The sequence below is a fragment of the Temnothorax longispinosus genome, chromosome 5 (genome assembly GCF_030848805.1).
Source record: "Temnothorax longispinosus isolate EJ_2023e chromosome 5, Tlon_JGU_v1, whole genome shotgun sequence".
Lineage (NCBI taxonomy): Eukaryota > Metazoa > Arthropoda > Insecta > Hymenoptera > Formicidae > Temnothorax > Temnothorax longispinosus.
The window spans coordinates 3,967,974-3,989,534 of NC_092362.1; the positions used below are offsets into that span (position 1 = coordinate 3,967,974).

General features: G+C 42.6%; 1 protein-coding gene across 2 annotated transcripts in view; it reads right to left on the bottom strand.

Moving 5' to 3' along the window:
* LOC139813744 (uncharacterized) overlaps window positions 1-19,534 on the bottom strand; it is a 28,606-nt gene extending 9,072 nt beyond the window's left edge. For both annotated transcript variants that reach the window (XR_011732230.1, XM_071779414.1), the window contains exons 1-3: window positions 16,067-19,534; window positions 15,463-15,724; window positions 12,115-12,419 (exon numbers count right to left, since the gene is read on the bottom strand). Coding sequence is in view for 1 of the 2 variants with exons in the window: in XM_071779414.1 (XP_071635515.1) it covers window positions 12,115-12,419; window positions 15,463-15,724; window positions 16,067-16,508 (1,009 nt within the window). In the remaining variant the exon portion in view is untranslated. The remainder of the gene's footprint in view (window positions 1-12,114; window positions 12,420-15,462; window positions 15,725-16,066) is intronic.
* Between the last annotated feature and the right edge of the window lie 2,027 nt (window positions 19,535-21,561).

Below are 21,561 nucleotides of genomic sequence, written 5' to 3' on the forward strand. Positions count from 1 at the left end.
CTTCTTTAATGCATTCGAGCTACGGCATCGCATCAAGTTGAGAAAGTCGAATATTTTATCCGATTACATTTGGATGTCGAGAAAAGACATGAAACATGTTAGATATAAGAAACATTTTAGATATAAGCTCTGCAAAGGCAATATTGATTCGAGATTATTTCTCTTTAGTTAGTTATAAGGAAAAAACATTTTCTTCTATTCGCGGTCATCTTCCAATTTATCTCCTACCTAAAGGAGTCGGTCTGCCGCAGCTGTTCGTCCTCGAGCGATTCGACATGCTGGAACGCCTGCTGGAACGCTGATCGACGTCCAAACTACATCTGGAGCGTCGCGGGGTGCTCGTCTGAGAGTACAGCAGATTAGGGGAAGGCGATCTATCGCCGGAGTCGAGAAGGTAAAGACCGGAACGATCGTCCAGCTGCAAGCCCAGACCGTCGAGAGTGGGTGGATACAGACTGGAACGATGACCTGTCCGTGTACCATCCGGTTCGCCGGGCAGCGCGTAAACATCCTTGGCACGGTTATAGAAACCCGACGACAAATCCTGACCGGTCGCCGCCGCGAAATCGTCCACGTAGAGAATTATCCTCTCGCACGCGGCACTTAACCGTTGATCCCGATCGTCCTGATTATTAATATCCATGGCGGGTGAATTAATGGCCTCGGCAACGCGTCGAGAAATCCGGGGTATCGTTCTTCATCGTCACATTTTCGCCATCGATTGCTTTATGTTTATTTGACTGAGGGCTCGCACTAAGAGATGAATTTTTCCGCGAGGGATTTGTAAGTCTGACACTTATGAAATAACTGATCCATATCCTGTCACATTATCGATGATGCATATCGTACCTTCCCACGCGAGGGTCGCCGTTATCCATCATTTATTGTCCCTGTAGAATCGGACACTCGTAAAGCCCCGTTATCAACTCGGGGATAATTATTTCTCGAAATAACGAATTGATTTCGCGCAGAAACTTTAGTCGTACCCCCGCCGTTGGCCGAGGGAAAAGATTTTTATGGAGAGTAGGTGATAAATAACTTGAAAGCTATTTATATCGCGTCGTAAAGGGTGATTAAAGTAGATCGACCGCGGTTTTCACGGGTTTTCCCATCTCGGTAGGATAGAACAGTTTCTTGCGTCTTCTACGAACGTCAGCAGCGTGCGAATATTCTTGCAAGAATGCCGTATAAGCACTTCCCATGCATAAGATGTTCACCAGAATCGCATTATATTTGTCAGCGAATTTATTTGGTCTTATCTACGATCTTATTTTATCGAGGAAATCTAAAAATACTTAATTATCCGTAGATTCGTCAACGGATTAACGACGCTTATTATCATATCGAGCTCTATGAAATTCGATGCGGATATTAAAGTTATCTATAATTAAAATAAAATAACTTCAAGTTCGAAAACATCGGAACGACTTTGAAATCTTTTATAATTGATGATTAAACTGTATAACTACAATGCGGATGATCAGAATAATGTTCTTGGCCTTGGTTCTTTAGGACTTTGAACCCGAAGACGTGATGTTATTATTAATTATCCTTAATGTTATGTTATGCAGAAGAGTATCTTATTATAATAAACCCGCCCGAAAAGCAAATGTTGACGCAATGAACACGACTATACGCGTTAATTCTAAATTATTATCGCTCCGATTAAGTGCCACCAAGCATCTCAAGCGGAGGAGACAAAATCGGAGTAAATTGAAAGTACCTCATTACGATTAGAGATAACGCTATCGAAAATTTTTATTTCTCTCGTGTTTATTTTTACGCTTCGAGAAATATGGGGGTGCCGTGATGAAATTAACCCAAGTTTACGGCGGCGAGTAAAAACGTAAGCACTGCAGAACGGTAATTATAGAGAAAAAACAAAAGTTCTGAAAGAAGAAGAAGAAGAAGGACAGCTAAAAACGTCGTTGATACGTCCGCGTGGTAGACGTCACCCTTGAGTTTATTGCGACGCGTATTTTTAGCGACGTAGATTCAGCAGGCACCGCCGCGGCCGATCCGCTCGCTGCTGTATCTCTTTTCCCGCGTCCCAAAACCCGCGTGTGCGACGCGCACGCACACACATATTTTCACGTGCATGCCGTTAAATATACTCGGCCAAATATTTAGAGAACTCACCACCCACGAGTGGCCGGCGGCTGAAATTATTTGAATATCGTCGTGTTGGCGTGTAGAACGAAGATGACGATCGATATCTCGCCCGTCCCTTGGCAAAGGTTCCTTGGCAAAGTGATTTCGACGGACCCTCGACGGGTTCGCCTCGCAGAATGGACGGGGCGTAAATGAACGGCCTCAATGGCGGGGGCCGTCAATTTTTCTCTCTCTCTCTCGTTTCGAAATCTATCGCGTAGAGGCCGGCGACCGAAGCATGTCATCGACTCGGCGAAGTGTTCTTAATGATGACTACCGGCTTCGATTTACCGCGTTCCGATACTCGCGGGATCGTGGGATGTGGGATTGGAAAATTGGCATCCGGAAACGGAAACTAAGTTTAACGGTATCGACGGATTCCTTTTGTTGTGTCCGATTCCCCTCCCGCATGACCCCGTTCTTTCGCAATCCACCTTGATTGAGCGCATAATCGAATAAAAAATCTCGCGCTCCGTAAAGCTGGACAATAAAGATTTACAGACATTTCGACTCGAAAGACTTCTGCGGTGCCTGTGTGACAAATTGTTCGGGCGATCATGTTTGAGACCGTAAATGCGATTTCACTCAATTCGTCGTACCCGGCGTACTTTTCTCGTCGCCGTACGGCATTCGAGATTGACTCCATGCAGCGTCGTCTCGCGCGCGCTGAATTTCCCATTGATCTCTCGTCTCCTCGCGCAAGGCCAGACACCGGTAATCGATGGTGCTCGGTTACAGATGTTAGCACACAGCGAAATATATGGCGAATGCTATAAAGGAGCTAATAACGCCCGGGATATCGGAGATGCGCGGAAGAGCGAATGACAGGCGTAACAGGTGATACAGGCACTTATAGTGTCCGCCGAAACTGCGGATGCTGCGCATCCGCGCAGTTACTAACGGCAATGGTCCATTAATTTCCCAACTAGGCTCTCGTGCCTATCGATGTTAGATCTACGTCATTCGGGTCGCATAGAGATTATTCCAGGAATTTAAAATACAGCAGCGCCGTTATAATAAAAGTTTTAATAAAGATGTAACACTCGGCGCGAGTGATTCTTAAAGAATTTAAATTTAATATTGATACATGTAAGTGTACTATTGAAAAATTAATGTAGATCCCTTGTGTTAGAAATTTTGACTTATTCTTTCCTAAACTAAAATAATATACGAGTAACTTTTGTGAAAAAAATGTTTTTTTTTTTTAAGAAAATTTAATCTGTATAGCTGATTTCAAGGCCACGAGTATCAAACTTGACTTTAAATGTTAAAGCTAAGATGATTTTTCCTCGACAATTTCAACGGCAAAAATGCTGAATCAGTTTGAAAGAAGATGAATCGTAGATTGCTTTCACGGCTCCGAAATGAAACCAAGAATCATACATATACATCAAGTTCTAATATATTCGTGATTAATTAACATACGATTTAGCTTTTGCGTAATTAATAAGTAAAGTTTATAAGTCATTTCTAAAAATAATAATAAATTCACTGTAATTTTAACGTGATAATAAAAAAAAAATGTTTTAAAAATTGATATAAAATGTTTTTAAATCTGTATCATTCTTTTTTATACTTTTAAAATAAAATATATACATATCAATTGCAAAACGGTATACTCTAGTGTTTTTTATAGCGTAATTAAAAGAATAGTAATTTAAATATATGTTTATACTTTTTAATAAAACATTTATCAGAAAAAAAATCGTAGATATATTTCAAACATGAGATTCTCAGATTCTTTAAGCTCTTACAATTTTCGAATGAGAAGCATACGAATAATGAGAGCTCAGCTGGCTTTCTACCTTGGTGCAATAACTGAGGACTAATATTTGAAGCTCGCGAATCGAAGCGAGAATACTCCGAAAGAAGTGATTCCTGTCCGAATAAATGGAACTCGCGCGCATATTGCAATCCGACATTTCCCCGTGGAAAAAAAAGTACTACGAGAAAAAATGCTTTTAAAAGTACGGATATCAAATGATACGCGCGAGACGTTAAAATTCCTGACCTATGTTATTTTAATCGTCGTTATAGCCGCGGCGTTTTAGCCTCTCTCTTTTTGCTTCTCTCGTAATTATCTCGAAAGAAAATGCTGTAGACAATGTTATGACAGATTGTATGTTATGATGACCAGTAAAAAATAATCAATCGTATACTTCTTTTTTCACGGGCGAAGATAACCCGAGAGACACGAAATTATCCTGCGCCAGACTTATTTACGTCAGATGTGTTTATTTGTACAAAGCGAGAATTCTATCCTCCAAAATATTCTGTTAGGCCATCCAGATATCGACCGCAATGGTCGAACCGCTTTCCGAGTTTCGTGCATTTCAAAAGCGCAATCAAAAGCAACTCGAGGCTTTGACCGCAAACTTTGAAGTCTGAATAAACCAACGACTGTACACCGCCAAAGGAGGCATCTGTTTCAACATTGTCCGAATTTTGTGCGAAGGGAAATATTGTCGCGACAACGATGGATACGCCGATGACCAAGGGGAAACGTTTCTCGACGCGAGTGACTCTGAATAAACTAAACGCTGCTGTGTGGAACGATAGATTTACGATCAGACGGAGAGGTATTAGCGTCAACGGAGATGAGACCGTCCTGTCGCTCAATTCGTGGTGCAGATGAATGGAGATGAGAACACGCGCGCACGCGTGAGTTGTCGAGCTCGCTGCGGAAGCCTGAGAGAATAGAATGGGATGAGAAATAGCGCGACGACTGCACGCATCGGACGTCAACATTTCCATTCTAGGGAGCAGAAGGGGTAAATCTAAAATTATCGAGTTTGACACGCGTAGGTATATATGTATCGTTAAAGTCATGAAAACAAGTTCTAGGCGCAAATAAATCAGAGCTTTTAAAACGAAATTGCGTGTAAAAGTCTCATGTCTCTTTTAAATTATTGAAATCAATATACAGAACGTCCATGTTACCTCTCGCGAGATTCATCGTGATTAAATTCACCTTGTTAACGCTTATTTCTTACTTATCCTGAAAGCCTTGTTCGGAAAAATAAATTTTTCCCTTTAAACCCGTCCTGTTTCTCAACGACAGGTACGCGATATACTTGCCAATTGCTGTTTACTTTATTGGTCTGTTATGAAGAACGACATGCCCTATCCAATCTAATTTCAGCGCGAGTTTCGACTTTGGTTCGGCTGTCGAAATTAACGAGAACCGCACGTAATGCAATTCCGCCAGGAGTGACCGTTTCGCCGTCACTTCGAAAATCGCGATTGGCATCGACGACTAAACGCGCAGTACCGCCGCCAGTAAAATTCTTCCCGCCAGCGTTTTACGATTATTAACCCAGCAACTTGAGAAAAGGAAGTGGAGGATAACAAGGAGATTACCGGCGCGTTCTTTTACCGAAATTGCGCCACAGTGCAGTGGAAGTAGAGATCGTATATCCCACTGCATCTCGCGGTAAATCTCACAGATTGCTCTTTGTTTCAGTTACCACAGAGCGAGGAGATATAGAAAAGTATCCATCATGATGATATATCGCATCTTTACCTTCAGTCTGCGAGCGTTAAGCACAAGTGCACACAGAGTGAGACAATGAGCTGTCGAGGTGTCACGCTCCAATTTACCGCACGGATCGATCACAAACCGGCAAAGTGCGAGCGTCCTGGAAGGTCCGAAACTTACGCTTGTTTAATGGACTACTCGTGCGGGCCAGCAGCCAACGACTGCTTGGCTGCGCGGACACGTAAGAAATCGCTTGTTCTCCATTTCCCTCTTAATAACGAATGAGTGGAAAAATTGAGAAATCGAGCGAAGAAATTGACCCTGTTTCGGCGCGAAGTCGCTTTGACGTCAGCACACACACACCGGGGCGTCAAAACTTCTGATGAGCGTATATGTACGCGGTCTGTGTGCGGGTGGTGGGCAAATTTCATTGCATAAGCGGAAAATTATACTACTTGTCGACATCGATGCGCCAAGTGGCGCGCGTATACAAATCGCATTATTTTAATGGCGCCGCTGTAGCGTGAGATCCGGGCTAGTTCCTCGTAAATGAAATTTTCATACACACCGACAACATTACTGCAACGTTCGCTCGAGCAATTTGAAGAATCCATGCGCCGAGGAGCGCTGGAACACACGAGGGCTTTCAAATTACGACGGGAGTATTTACGGCCCACCGCTTTTAATCCTCTAAAATGCGAAAGAAGTTTAAATCTCTCTGCCAAAACCGTTTCGCGGATTTGCCTGCCGATGTTCGGCCAGGATATGTCGAAAATGATATATAAACACGCCTTGGAAATTCTAATGCGTTCGCACCTATGCGTGGCCCGCGAGCCAAACTGAGAGATTATTTGACGTAGAAGAGTGCAATCAGATTCCGCAAAATAATATAATAATACGCAAATACGTACGGTCGCATTAAATTTCTCTTTCCAAATGCAAATGGATTATCCCACATTATATTATACACCACATCGTTGCATTCGAAACTGGCATAATATCAAATTTCTCATCCATGAAATGAACGATCCCCCCTTTTTCAAGTCGGCGGATTACAACTGCGATAGTTTCCCTCTAATCAACAGCCTCGCCGAGTAAACGTATCAATATATAAAAAACTTGTTTTGTAAAAGTATAAAATAAATAAAAAATTATATATAATACATGTTTTAATTGAGAATTGTGCGCGCGTTCAATATCTATCAGTTGGCTCGAATTCCTAAAATACTCGCAATCAATCACAGTCGCGAGAACGTAAATGATCATCATTTCAGAGACGATGACAACGCGTCAATTCTTCGTGATGCGTCCCAAATGTAGTTCATGTCTACATCTACGATGTTCCGCGATGACACGTAGGTGTCATCTGATCACGCGTGACGACGCAGCGGCCGCGCGAATTGTCGCAGCCCGGCGTTATGCAAATACCGGACGCGTATATAATTTGTGCGATAGATGTCATCTCCTAACTGCACAAGATCGATACACCCTGCTTTACGATATTGCCGAGGCGCCCTGTGTGCAAGCATAATGGCCGGCAAGCGTTACGACCTTGCGAAATAAGCCATATAGTGCCCTTTAAAAATTTTACCCTTCCCCGCTGGTCTCTCCATTTCACTTGTCTCTCCCTTCTCCCCCGCCCGCCCGCCGTGACAGCGAGATAAAAAATTCACGTACTTCGTAGTGCAATTTTACGCGGGAGCACGATGTAAAAGCAATGCGGCATTAACGCGTCAGAGTCACAAGAGTCACAATGCCACCGGTCGACTTTAATACGCGTGGTTTTATATGAAGAATAAATGTAAAACTTTATTTGCCGTCTGATATATAGGTATATAAAATAAATTCCTGATGGACGTTAACTTGAAACTGAGAATTCGACGAGCGGATTTCCAATCGAGTTCCGAATGAATGTGGGAAATGTATATATGAAGCGGGATTATGGACTTCGGTTTCGAGCATTGACTCAAAGGATTTAACATACAATTGTCAGGTGGAAGTAATTAAAGACCGCTAATTGATTGATCACTCGATCCAGTGCGCGTAAAACGCATGATTGACGAGAAATTGATCGTAATGAATCAACTGCAGCAGTTGTGGGTGTAACCAAATGTCAGCAATGACGATCGCTCTATATCCGTACCTTTAATGACGTGCTACGTCAAAATCGAACGGTGGCGAAAATCAGACCGCGGTTGTTCAGGCCTGACCTGATTTTCGGTTCTGAGCGCGAAACGATGTAAACGCGATGTTGTAAATCGCCGAAACGAGATACCTTCCCGTGAAATTTGCGCGCAGACAGTCATCTTGCGAATTTAAGATCAATACGAGGCCTGGTAATGTTGCCGATCACGTTACAATGATTATAGACATTCGACAGCTATCTTTCGCTGTGTTTCCTCAAATTCGCGTACGTCCGAACAAGCGAGAGTTGAATTTGCTTTAAAACAATTAAATTAATCCATTTCCTTCCTATAAAACGGTATAAACAGACTAAATGTGTCTGCAAAATAGTCTAAAAACGTATCGTATATCAGATGCATATTATTAAGAGATGTTTTATAATTAGGATGTTTATATAAAAAAAAAGTGAATACAAATTCAGGAACGTTAAAGTTATGGATATTAAGTAGTATAAACTACTTAATATCCATTAAGATAAAAAGAGAGTGTATCTCACTCTTTTTCAAAAATGTTAAGCTTATCATTTTATTTAACTCAATGATAACGCAACAGTATATATATGTCGAATGACTGAACGTTACTCTCGAAATTGTGGCAAATATAAACGTTACAAATCTGTGCGACGAAGAATATATATATTCAATTAAAATGTTCTAGATATTGGCGTCGACAAAGCGGACGCAAAGGACGTCGTGTATATCTGGTGCAAATCAATACAGTACCATTTTTGCAAACAATTCCCCGCTTGAGCATGAGACAACATCCAATACATTTAACTGTTGAAACCCGGCGTTTTGTAAAAACTCAGTTATACAATGTAAAAATAATTAATCGATTTTGTACATACTTATATATATGAATATAAATATATGTAAACGACATTTGAAGATAATTGAAATCCACAATAGATTTGATTTAAATGTAAACACACGACACACAAATATCGCTGGATATTTATACAGCCTGCAATTAATAATTTTCCCGTTTACGACACGATCTCACGAAGATTAACAATCCTATGACATTTTGCGGGAAAATTTATAAACTTTGCTTAATAATAATTCATACTCTTATCCAAGAGAAACGTACTCATGGCAAGAAAATGTTGAAATCGCATAAACTGTCAAAGTATGAGTGAAAAGATAAAGAGATGTACAAAAATTAATTTTCACAATTTTCGTGTGATGCTTGAAAAATTAATTTCGCGCACGATTTAAAATCATTCTGCCGCGATTTCTTTCTGGGAGTTTATTAGCTACGATGATAATTATTATTAAACGTTTGTGTCGGGAATCATCAAAGGAGAGATTAATAATCTTATCTCCTTGGATCAATAATACCGCAACGCTTCCGACCTACCGCACACGATGACATCCGCTTCCGCAAATCTCTCGACGTAGAAACATCGTTTGAACCATGTAAGTTCCAGTATCGACTCTGACTTGTTGATTTCGCGCGCGATGGTGTATTTATACAACGTCATCCGCACTTTGACGCGTTCTATTGGAAACGGATATTGCTGATAGCTAGGAAAAGTTTTAAAAAATATAAATTTTAATACATTTCAGCAGAATTCAGATAAATAGTCTAAAGGAAATTCGAAAAAGTTTTACAATAAATAAAAATCATTATTATTACGGCATTAAGGCAACAAAGTGTTTGAATATATTATCTGAACATCTATCTCTCTCCAATCGCAGAGCGAGATTTTCCGGAAAATTTTTCATCTCGACAATAATTAATCTCTAAAATAATCCCACTTTTTTTATTTCGCATAATCGTTACTGGTGTCAGCGATTTAACGGCCGTTAAGCGATCTTTAGAATCTCGAAGCGTTAAAATCGCGTTGCTCTTGCCGCCGGCGATTCCACGAAAGCGCGGGTTTTATTTTTGCCTTACTGCTCTCGAGCACGGATGTCCAGGAAATTGTTTCCTCTCGAGGAGAGATGAGAGTTAATTCCCGTAGACCCGTTCCAACAATTTCACATCGCAAGAGAGAAAAACCCGGACACCGGAAGTGTGGAGAGACTGGTCTCAAAATTTTAATTCCATTTCTCGCGTGGTGTGCTCTCCCGATCCCGGACCACGACCACGACGGGAAGGTCACCCGACGGAACTATAATCGCGTTCGCTGCGGGATAACATCCTGTATCCTGCGGCACTCGGTCGTCACAACAGGATCAACGACACTCTGGATCAGCGAGACACGTCGCTGGCGCGCGCGCGCTAAGACGACGACACACATTTGTCGAAAGCGACTGTCGGCGAGAGCCTTTCGACCGTGGAACGACGAGTGCGAGCCTCAAGGTGGCTCAGCTGCGGAAATCCGACGGCTGACTGGAGGATTCGCAGACGTGCGCGCCTTTAATTTAGAAACGCGGAGCGCCCTCGACCTCGCACGCTGCATACGGTTTATTTGTGCCGGTGGAAATTCGTGTATTGCACGTACGTATGTATTCCGCACGTTTTACAGCTTTATATAGGCTTGAAGCAGCGTACTTTCGTGTCGGATGCGACATTCTGGAGTGTCATCATCAGTCGCCGTTGCACGTAAAGCTACCCAGCTAATTGGTGAAGACCTCCTTCCCTTCACGGAGAAAGCCTCGGTTTACAGAACCATTGACGGTTCGCTACCTCTAACGTACGATGAAACGCGGTTTTGTGGTTTTCAGGAAGGTAAACGTCCACCACGAAACCGCTAACGACGTTGACCGAACCGTTGTCGCATCGGAATTAACCTGCCAATTACCATAACCAAATTATCACCGAACGCTAGCCTTGTGTCACTTCACACATTCTCAAGGACGTTAATTTCATCATAATTAGTCCTATAATACTGTGCGCTTGTAAAATTATATTAGTGCTTCAATGAAAATTGGATAGATCAGACATAATTTAAAAAATTATGTAAATCACTTAAAGTAATTAGAAAGATGTTTCATGACAGAGATTTTTGTACATACAATATTTTAACTCTTTTAATCCGCATGGCATGATTCAAACTACAGAAATGTTCAAAAGAATAACCCATAATTGTTCTATATATGTAATGTACAAATTGTAAACACTAATATAATAATAATAACTTTTCTTCAGAGAGAGAGAGAGAGTTATTATCAATGTACAAGAAAGAAACTATAAAATTGCAAATGGTAGATGATAAGAGGATTAATCAAATTTTGATCCGCGAGAACTTGCTAATGCACTTAATCAAATCTGCTTGAGCGACAATATCGTTCCTCCAACAGGATTGTATAATAAAGATGCATTAAATCATTAATGCTTTGCAACTTCATCCGGAGGTTACCACCCTCGGGACTGCCTTGCATATTTTAACGCCGGTAATCCGACATGATTTTCTCCCACGTTCTCAAACGTATAAATCCGCGCTACTATTTAGCTACTATTTTCGGACGCATCACGTCAACCATTGGATGGCTTTCCGCTCGTGAAAAGTCCGTAGTGCGTAATAAATCGTACGCTTTATCGCGTTCTAATAAAATCGCCAGGGAATAAACGCGTTTATCGAGCATAGAATGCTTTCTAAGAGATCTTCTCGAATGTCTTTTCCATAAATTTAATAGAAGAAGAAGAAGAAAAAGATCGTGCCAACGCAACTGGTTACAAAATATAAAACAAAGTAGATTATACAATAAAAATCTGTACTTTAGAGGTAAAGAATTGTATCTCCATTATTATGAATTCAGAGAAAACAAGATTTAAAGTTTTAAATAGCGAAATGGTGCCTTTTTTTAGATATAAAACAAAAATAAAATAAAATAAAATAAAAATAGTAGCTTGATTTATTGAGTTTTTCATAAAGTAATTTTTAATAAAGGAACTGACATGTTTAATACCACAACTGCCAATAACACGCTATACCTGACTAAAATTAAAGAACTATGAAAATTTTTAACACGACTTTTTCATTGTATTTTAGAAACTAATAATAATAGACATAAGACCCTTTATCATTATACAATTTAAGCTCTTGGTATATTGAAAAATGTATCAACTCCATTTTGACAAAAAATGGAGATACGATTCTTTACCCTTAAGGTACAGAAATGTGTTATTAAGGGCCGGTTGTTCCAACCTGTTGGTAAGCTAACTAATAGTTAAATCATATCTATCTTTGTCTAATGTAAAAGATAAACAAAGACATATATATGATTTAACTACTAGTTAGTTTACCAACAGGTTTGTAACAATCGGCCCTAAATGTAATAAATGCAATAAATACGCAACGCTCGATTTTCATTTGCCTAAAGACGAGAGATTTATCGTCGCAATCGACTCACCCATGTCGTCAATTATAGGCGCCATTCGCAGCGTAACACCGACCAGGAGCAACGACATGGCGAGCAGAAGACAAGCGGTCGCGACGATCGTCCATCGTGCACGAGGCGGGAGTTCCTCTGGATCGACGAGTTCCTCGTCCGGACCGACGGGATCGATTTTGCGTCTTTTACGTTTGCGCTTTCTTCGTGGTCGGTGATACCTTCCCTGAGACTCCACCTTCTCCGGTCCGCTTAGAGTCTCCTCCTCTTCCAGCTCGTCGGCTACGTTCAACGCCACGTAGTCGTCGTCGTCGTAATGAATTTTTCTGAAAGTAGATCAGAGAGGATCAGCAAGGATTCTTCTCCGTCAATCAAAGTTTATACTTGAAAACCTCGAGTGAGGTCGACGATTTGCTTTGAAACAACACGTGCAAAAACCGCAGAAATAATACACGAGCTATTGTTCCCACAACGTGGACTATTGCCATTGTTCGTCGAATCGTTACTCTCGATCAATACCGTTTCGGAAATGAAACGTGCCAGCACTCCGGCTGCATCTGACGTTTAATTTAAATTGAAAAATAACATTTTTCTTGTGTATCTCACGCGGGCATACGAAAATAGACTTTTCCCCCTTTAATTAACTCGTCTAATAACAGAATATGTTAATATAAATATTAATATAAATTTACAAATTATATAAAAAATTCTCAACAAACCTATTTCTAAAAAATAGATTGTTTAAATAGAAATCGACTGACTTCGTCTTTTCTCAGGCTGTCTGTATAATGAGATTTCATACTCATTTTCTGAATGAGACGTCTCGAGCTATAATAGAACGTCGTTAATTAAAATGTACATTCACTCGCACTTCGTTTAACAATCGGAATACATTTCTGATTCTGGCACCAATTGTAAAGGCTCGAAAAAAAGCGAGCGACGAATGAGTATCGATCATCGTGGTACCTGCATTGTTCATGAATCTCGAGAAGTTGCTGTTTGCCGTACGCGGGTGGCGGCGACAGAAAGGCCATGCATTGTTATGTACTGCATACTCTCAATCGAGACTTCGAATTAGGGCTATTTCCCCATTTTTCATCGAGAGAAAAAGTTGAACGGCACGAGAGGAATAAAAACTTGCAAAGATCAGCCGTGCTTTTGCAATGCTGAGAAACTAAACGTAAATGCATGAAAATAAGCTACATATAATGTAGCTATAATGTTCACGCAATATTTATACTTCAAAGCTACTTGAAGCTAAAACTAAAATTCGAAATTAATTAAAAAGTTTTAATTGTTACTAGATATTATAAAAATGTAGACTGTGAATAAGTCTTTGATATTAAATATGGAAAATATTCAACACAAAATGATTAAAAATGTATTGATAAAAATAAAGATAGTGTGTGTGATAGAACTATGTATAGTTTTGCTGACGTATTAAAAGTAATATAGAGCAACAAACAAGGTTACTTGATGAATTTGCGATAAAACTGCTCAACTTGCTCTCTATATTGCACATTGCACATCGAAGCTTGGTAACGTACTACGGAAAAGCGGGCCAGCAATTCGATATGCGTTCACAACAGCCAACGAGAGAAGCAGACCCCGATATCGAGCTGAACAAAGAACAATCGTTGGACTATCTACGTCACACACATACACATACACGCAAGGCCATCACGTGCTCTCTGAGTATAATTTTAGAAAATGCCGCTGGAATAGGACGGAAAAGTGGAAAAACGATAGCCGAGGTGTCGGGGCATTGTGGACGACTGGATGAAATTCGAAGTAGTGATAACAGCCGACGTGTGGTCAGACAATGGCGATTCGAGCATTATCGCCGCTTGCACACTTTTCGTCGCGTCTGTTAAGAGAAATTGTATTCTTCCGGAATACGTCAATACACGTTTTTCGTCATTCTACATTTGCGCAACGATAAAGTTAATTCCTGGGCATTAAAAATATATTATATCCAAAGTTCATTTATTAATAACGTTTATCGGGAGAAATGCGAAAAGCTTATAAATAGAAGCCTCTCTACCTACGTCGACAGGATATTCAATTAAAAGGAGATATTCGATAAAGAAAGAGAGAAAAGTAAATTGATATACTAGATTTAATCGTATCGAGAGAAAACCGTATCAAGTAGTAAACGTCGGACGATGTTGAATCAGTCGTTCTGACAGCTATATTCTCGTGCAAAAAAAAGTTTTGATTCATATTGCCTTTACGATATATCGGACAGTTATTTGATAACTGTCAAGATATGTTATCCCACGATCTTGAACATATATCTACGGCACTCTTGTCATCATATTACGTTTAACCAAACGGTATAGAATACAATTTAACAGTACAATTTAAAAATTTAAAAATATTTCATTTTTTTCAACGAATTATTGCAATTTATATAAATTTCTGAAACATTGTATTTTTTAATATCTTTCTGCTTAATTAAATGTACTTTTATCTGCGATACAAAAATATACTTTTAGGATCATTAATAAAAATTATTTTTAAATGTAAACTGTTAATTTGTACTAAACTGTTAAAATTATGTGATAAACCATGAGATTTCAGTACTAAATTAATCAATATAAAACAGTTATAAGAGATCTCTTCCAGGTCTCATGTCGCGTAATCAAATGTTATCAAATCCGCCTATGATTTTAGTGTGATTTTGAAATTGCTTGGCCAAATTAAAAAAGAAAATACGCGGGACGCCTCTTCGTGATCGCTAATCGCCGCTGGCTATCTCCTCAGTTTCATTACACGCTCCAACGGCGCGCTCGTCCTTTGTCGCCCAGGTGGTTCAACGTTCAACCGCCAAACCATATTTGCCGAGAGCGGCATGTGACAGAGGCGCGCAACCACGCACCACGCTGACCCAGTTCCGAATAAGCTGGCTCACCGAAACCGTGTCTTTCTCTCTCTCCTCGTGGTCGACCGATCGAATATGGAAGAAGGACGAGAGTCGCGGCAACACGCTCCTGGCGATCCCGATATAAACGAGAAGACGGCGAGCGAAGACTCGCGAGTACGGAGAGAGTTTGTTACATAGCGGCGACGCAGCTTTACCGAAACGATAAATGCGGAAACTATGCCAAAGTACATGCGAAGATTTCCTGAGACGCTCCACGAATTTCCACGGGAGAGGATAAAGTCAGTTCTGGTGGAATTTAAAGTCGATTTATTCCTAGCGAAGGCGTTTTTGTCGCGACGTCCTAATTCTCGGCGTTGAGAAAATATCTCAGCAGGGTGACTCGGCTCCAGGAAAAATCTGATTCTTCCTACGAAATCCATCGAAAGTTTGTCCTACTGGCATATTGTTATCATATCGCGTTCAATCATATTTTAAGTACTCACAATTGAGCTGCGCTTTGAGAAAAGTAGCAGGCACTTCGGTGCAGCCGCGGATATTCGCAGGAGTCGCCGAGGACTTCTTTAGCCCTTTCGAAATTTATTAGCGCCACGTCTTGATCGCCGTCAATGCCGAGCAGCTCGAAGCGCGAATCGAGGCCGGCGTGAACGTCTTGGACGACGCCTTGGAGAATATTTGGGCTCCTCGAATGCCTGCGCTTCTTTCGAGGGCTTCGAGGACTTTCAGAGACCCTTCTCCGGCCCCTTCCTGGCAAACAAAAGGAGAACAATTAGCGAATGTCGCTCAGCCTTGATCAATATTTAACCCTGTAAATGTTTTCGTTATTCTTATGCATCGCGACGAACTCTATGTGCTATTATTTTTATTTATCACAATATATTCATGTTCAACTAAACCAAACGTATATTTAATTTTTTATTCAGATTTGCTCACGTAGAGTAAAATCTACTAATATCTTACTTTGTGTGCAAAAGGATTTAAGTTAAAAAAATTAAAAACCTAAACTCTGTTTTGTGTTTGGAGATTTAAAAGTTTAAACCAATTATCGTCGATTATCGTTAACGTTATCGTTAACAACTACTCTCTTACCGTTAGACAACTTGTGCTGAGGATGATCCGTCACGTTGTTGAGGTAATCACTTCCGCAGGGCGCGGAATCGTGACGTCTGCGACGATGGCGATGGTGCTGCTGCTGATGATGATGATGATGCTGACCCTTCTTCTTGTTGTGCTGCTGCTGCTGCTGCTGTTGCGAATGATGATGGTGATGGTGGTGATGATGATGGTGATGGTTCAATGAGGAGGAGGCCGTCGAGGTCGAGGTCAATCTAGGTCGGCGTGGACTGGCGGGCGCGCTGCCGGAACGTCGGCTGAGCGTCGACGACGCCTTCATCGCCTCTACCTTCGTCTCCACCAGGGCGGCGAGAACGGCCTCGAGACGCGCCACTTCCATGCCGCCGCTGCCGCCGTCGTCCGTCGACACCGCCTTGTCGGCGACGTCGGAAGTCGACGGCGTCACCGTCACCGTCATCTCTTCGCCTGCTGCTGCCTTCGCTGCCACCGCTGTCACATCACCACCCCCCTCATCGACGGCGATCGTGGCGATCGCCGCCGCGCTACCGCGATCGGTTGTGGTGGCGCGGGAACGATCGGCCCGCTGCCGAAACGATCACAAACCCTCCTCCTTCCGTTTCGCCGCGACGGCACTCCTGTTGTCCGCTGATGATAGCTCCTGCAGGAAGCGCGACAACATCAAGCCTTTGTCACCGATCGCTTCGACACCGGAGATAGGGAGAGAGAGAAAGAAAACGCGAGGAAGCCCGCGACGTTGTTCTTTCTCGGCCGCGATTCCTTATCGGTTAAGTTAGGATCTCCCCTATCGCCGCAGCGATGCTATTCCGCCGACCGCGCACCGTTCATTAATCTTCCGCAGGATTTCCGGACGCTGTTAACGATCTTCTTCCCCGGTAACGATAACAGCTACAAGCCGCATAAAAGCTGGTAATCACCGTTGTTCCAATAGGTCCGCATTAGCAGCCAAGCGCTTCTTGCTTCTTTCCACCGACGGCCGCCGGGCGAGGGAAAGATCTTTCTTTGGGACTGCTTCTTCACCGAGTCGGAAACGAGCGGGAAGCAGGAAGAGAGACGCCCGTTTCTATTTCTCTCGCGTGCCAAATGATGCGCGCAATTTGTGTAAATATCCCGATACTTGCGCAAGCATCCTGTCGGCGGTATCTGACTCAATTTTGTTTGCTTGTTGCTCTACCGATGCGATTGGCAAGAAAGATGAAACATTGATCAATCTTACGTGCATTCCAATTTCTCGCGCTTCTCCGTCGCCGCGGATCGAAAATCACGGCGGTCGTCGCGGTCGAGGATTCCCCGCAGATGTAATTGCACGCGTCCGATTAGCTCGATCGCCTCGATCGTCGGGTCAGAAAAAAGAGTCTGGATTCGTTCGGTTGTCCGGAGCCAATCGATGTTCGGCGAACCGTTCTCGGCTGCAACGGTCAGCTTCGCGCGGCGATTCTCAGCCGGATCCGCGCTCCATTATCGGCGACGGCTATGCATTATCTGATGGCAAATATCAGATGATTCGCCGTGCTCGACGAGGCGGATGATTCCCCGCGGTTGCCGTAAATTTTTTCCAGCGGCTCCGCCGGCGCTCGCGTTTCCATCATACGCGAGTATATCTGCTTTCACAAGTGTCTGCTTTACGAGGGGACGATTAATCGGATTCACTGTTCGCGGCAGATATACACGCGCGGATGTCGAGAACAGCCCGAAAACCCCGATGCCGTTTGCCGATGTTGCTTCACGTCCTCTCAGTCTTTCATCGCGAGATCTCGGTGTCCGTTAACAAGATACACCGCTGGTCGTATATCCTTCCAGTGGATATACAGTTTTAACGCGGTGAAAGCTAATCTTCTTCAATCGTCCCATCGATTTTCCACGATCAGCTGCGACGCCCCAGGCTGCTCTCAGCCCTCTTCGAAAAACTCGAGGTCCTTCGAACCCTTTAAATCACCCAGACACACGCACTTGAGTGTCGTTTGGCGACACAACCCTCGTAGATGTTATCGCGTGTTTCGCAAACATAAAAAATCGTGTTTGTCGCGCGGTTTACCGAGATATCTGGCTAATCGAAACGATCTACGTTGAGACATTATTGTTAAGCAAAGCTTAAAGCAGCAAGAGCAATGGTGATGGATCGACTGAGACCCTCTCGAAAACAAAATCAGAATCGCGCCGGTGGTGGGTAGTTTCTGCTCGAGAGCGATTTCCCACGACCCATTCCGACTACCCCCGCGTAGCTAATGACCCCGTTCCTCTCCGTACGACGCAATGCGAAGGACGGTCGAAACACGCAGGCCATATGTCCGGCTAGAATGCGAGGGACCGCGAGGAGATCATCCCGAGTAAACTGGGATTGGGAGTTGTCCAATGCTGAAATCTCGCAACGACGAGATTCTAGGCGATAATCGTTTGTTATTAAATCGGGATTGCCTGGATTTCGATCCGTAAATTTTGAAACTTTTTTGGAGTCCGAGATGAAATATTGAAAATTACAAATAATTAGCTACATCGTGTTACTGAGTGATTAAACTATTATACTTGATAATTTTTAGATTCTTAAATACCTTGAATAGCTTGGAACTATACGCGAGTACTAATAAATATTCTCTGGTGGGTATTGTTGAAAGCGTTTCAGGAATGTTTTCAACAGATAAATAACTAAAAGCCATTTTATCGGCCCACTTCGACAGATTATCTTAACAATGCGATTGAATTTACTATACGTTATATTGCATACAAAATATTGATAGCGTTTTAGCAACGAATATAAAATATTGCTTAAAATATAATTTTACGAATTTAAAATATCACATCATCTACATATATACTCTCTACTTTTAATAACAAAATTGGAAAGAGATTCTTTACTTCTTTAAAGAGCCCCCTTTCTAATTTAAATGCGGTGAGAGAGGGTGAAATTTCTCTTTTCATAAAAAGCGGTAAACGATGGAGCGAGCGAAGTGGCTCGTTGGCAAGCATCATCGCTCTAGCGTCAAAGCATCTGAAGGACTCGGTCGGCTAGCGCAACCGATACACATCAATACGCTTTGGCAGCCGATTGACCATAAAGCTACCCGATACTATGTGGATATGCCGAGAATGCTTGGGCTATGTGGGGACTTTCTCGCGCTTTGAATTATCCGACGATCTCGCGATTACGTCCGTATCGCGAGCCGGATATCCACGAATACGTGAAAATGCGAGAGCTGAGCTTCAGACTACCCCTTGATGGCTATCTCCGAACATCGTCCTAATTTATTCGTTACGACCACCATGACGTAGTATCCAATCTGCTCACGTCGTCCTCAATTTTTCCAAGCAATCCTTCTTCCACAGACCCCAAACACCTTACCGTTCTCGTGTCCCTCCAGGGAATAAAGGAGGAGATATATAGCTATCCCGAGGATACACATGATATCTCGTAAGTGGGGAGAGGCGCCGAAACAAAGTGTACACGAGGGGACTAGCCGAATGTAGACAAAAAGAGCGACGAGATGACGATATAGAGCCTCGGAAAAATGAGACGTCGCAAACACGCGTTTCTTTTTCTTGCGAAAGAACTTTTAAAAATATGTCCGAAGAAAGTAAGTATCGGATTACTGTTAAAGCGAAGAGATAGAAATGAGAGATCTCGGACCACGCAATGAGAACGTTACGGGTATGAGTTTGATCATCAAAATCTTTTTTTTTTTTTTAAGAAACAGTAGACTGTTGAAAATGAGAGATATCTGCAACGAATAGAGAAAAGTGAGTAAACAAGAGACAAAGAGACAGGAACTGAAGCAGAGTGTAATAGATCTGTCAACCGAACGTGAGTGCTTGTTGTCACACACAAACACGGACACTACTACTTGCCGCGGCCTAAGACAATACTTGCTCATGTTATAATTACTCACTATTCGCGATTCTTCCGTACACATTTACTGGCGACGCTACATTACTCCTATCTCGCGGATGCTGACCAGAGGTCCACAGCCTAGCTCTCTCTTTCTCTCTCTTCTCTCGTACGCCTAGTGCGAGAGGTCGTGACGTTTCTAGGCACCCTGTGCACCCTCGCGCGGCACAGGGCGCGAGGGCTGATCGAGCTATTAGCGTGCCACGCGGGGTGGGCTACGTCATGCTGCTGGCTGCACCACGTTGGTGGCTGCCACTGCGATCGGCAGCACCCTCAGCGAGCACGCACGCACACACACACATACATGCAGACACACGGTGACGCGCACCCCCGACGGAGGGATGTCGCGTGCGCGGGTGCTAGCGATCGCCCGAGTACTGGGGTAGCGTCGCGGAACGGACAGGGTTGGCGGCAGGCAGGTAGCCGATCTGGCAGGGATGCGTTCAGCCCTACCCCTTCCTGACGCCACTACCACCACCAGCACCGGCCACCCGACGTCGGCGCCGTCGTCACCGTCGACGGACGATTCTTCTCTCCCTTCTCCCAGCTGGAGAGCTGGACTCTAAGGGTGCCAACGAACCGAGATGTTTATCCTTTAAAGTCCTTACTACCATACCTCGCACGCGCTTTTTCTTCTGCACGCGAACACGCGCCAGTTTCAGCGAACTTTGAAATGTAGGTTTGTGTGCTAATTAATCTGACGGGGTATATCGTACGCTCCATAAATTGCGCAGTCTTCTTTTCTCGCCGGATTAGAAATATTCAAAGCCGAACTAAAAAGGATGGCAGCTCTTAAAATATCCAAGAATCAATAGCTTTTACGGTATAAAAAGTTCTCGAGTACTGTGAGACTTTTCAAGTATTACATTTCAATAATGCAAAGAGAATCATGTGTACAATTAATAATATTAATTTAATTTCAAATCAATTTTCTAGTGTAGTTAAACTTTAACTCGCAATTTAATTATCAATATATAACGTACTCACTGTCCTGCTATTAGTGAGTGAGTTGATGTTTCAAATTGAAATGATTGGTCTTTAATTACTCCCGAAATAGTAAACTGTGTGTCGGAAAACCGCAAATTACCAGCATTAATTTTAACGTACGTACTATCGCATATAATTATCTACGTGAAATTGTCCGTTACACAGGTTTCGCAGAGGAAAAGCCGACTTTGCGGAGGCATCTGGGCCCTGTGTTAAACCAGGCTTATCGAAGTATAAATCATTTTATTACTTGCTGCAGCAGCACAGTTTACGAGTTACGTTATAAAGATAGATTGTGATACTTGCTGTACCAGACGAAGATAAAATTCTACATTTTAACAACGTCGTAACATGCTATAACGCACTCTTAATATTAATAACCAAGATTAGATAAACCTCTAATTGCAAATTAAAACTAAAAAATGACGCCAGAGTAACAATCGCGTTAGAAGTAACGATCGTGCGAGGAATCAGAAATCTCGCTCCACTTTTCTTCATTTACTCTCCTTTCTTGAAGAACGAGAACGAACTGTGACAGTCGTTCCGACACGAGCAGTAATGCGCTCTGTTCGCTAGTTTGATTAGGTCGGCCGGCGTCGAAGAAGGCCCTCGGGGTGGCCTCGTC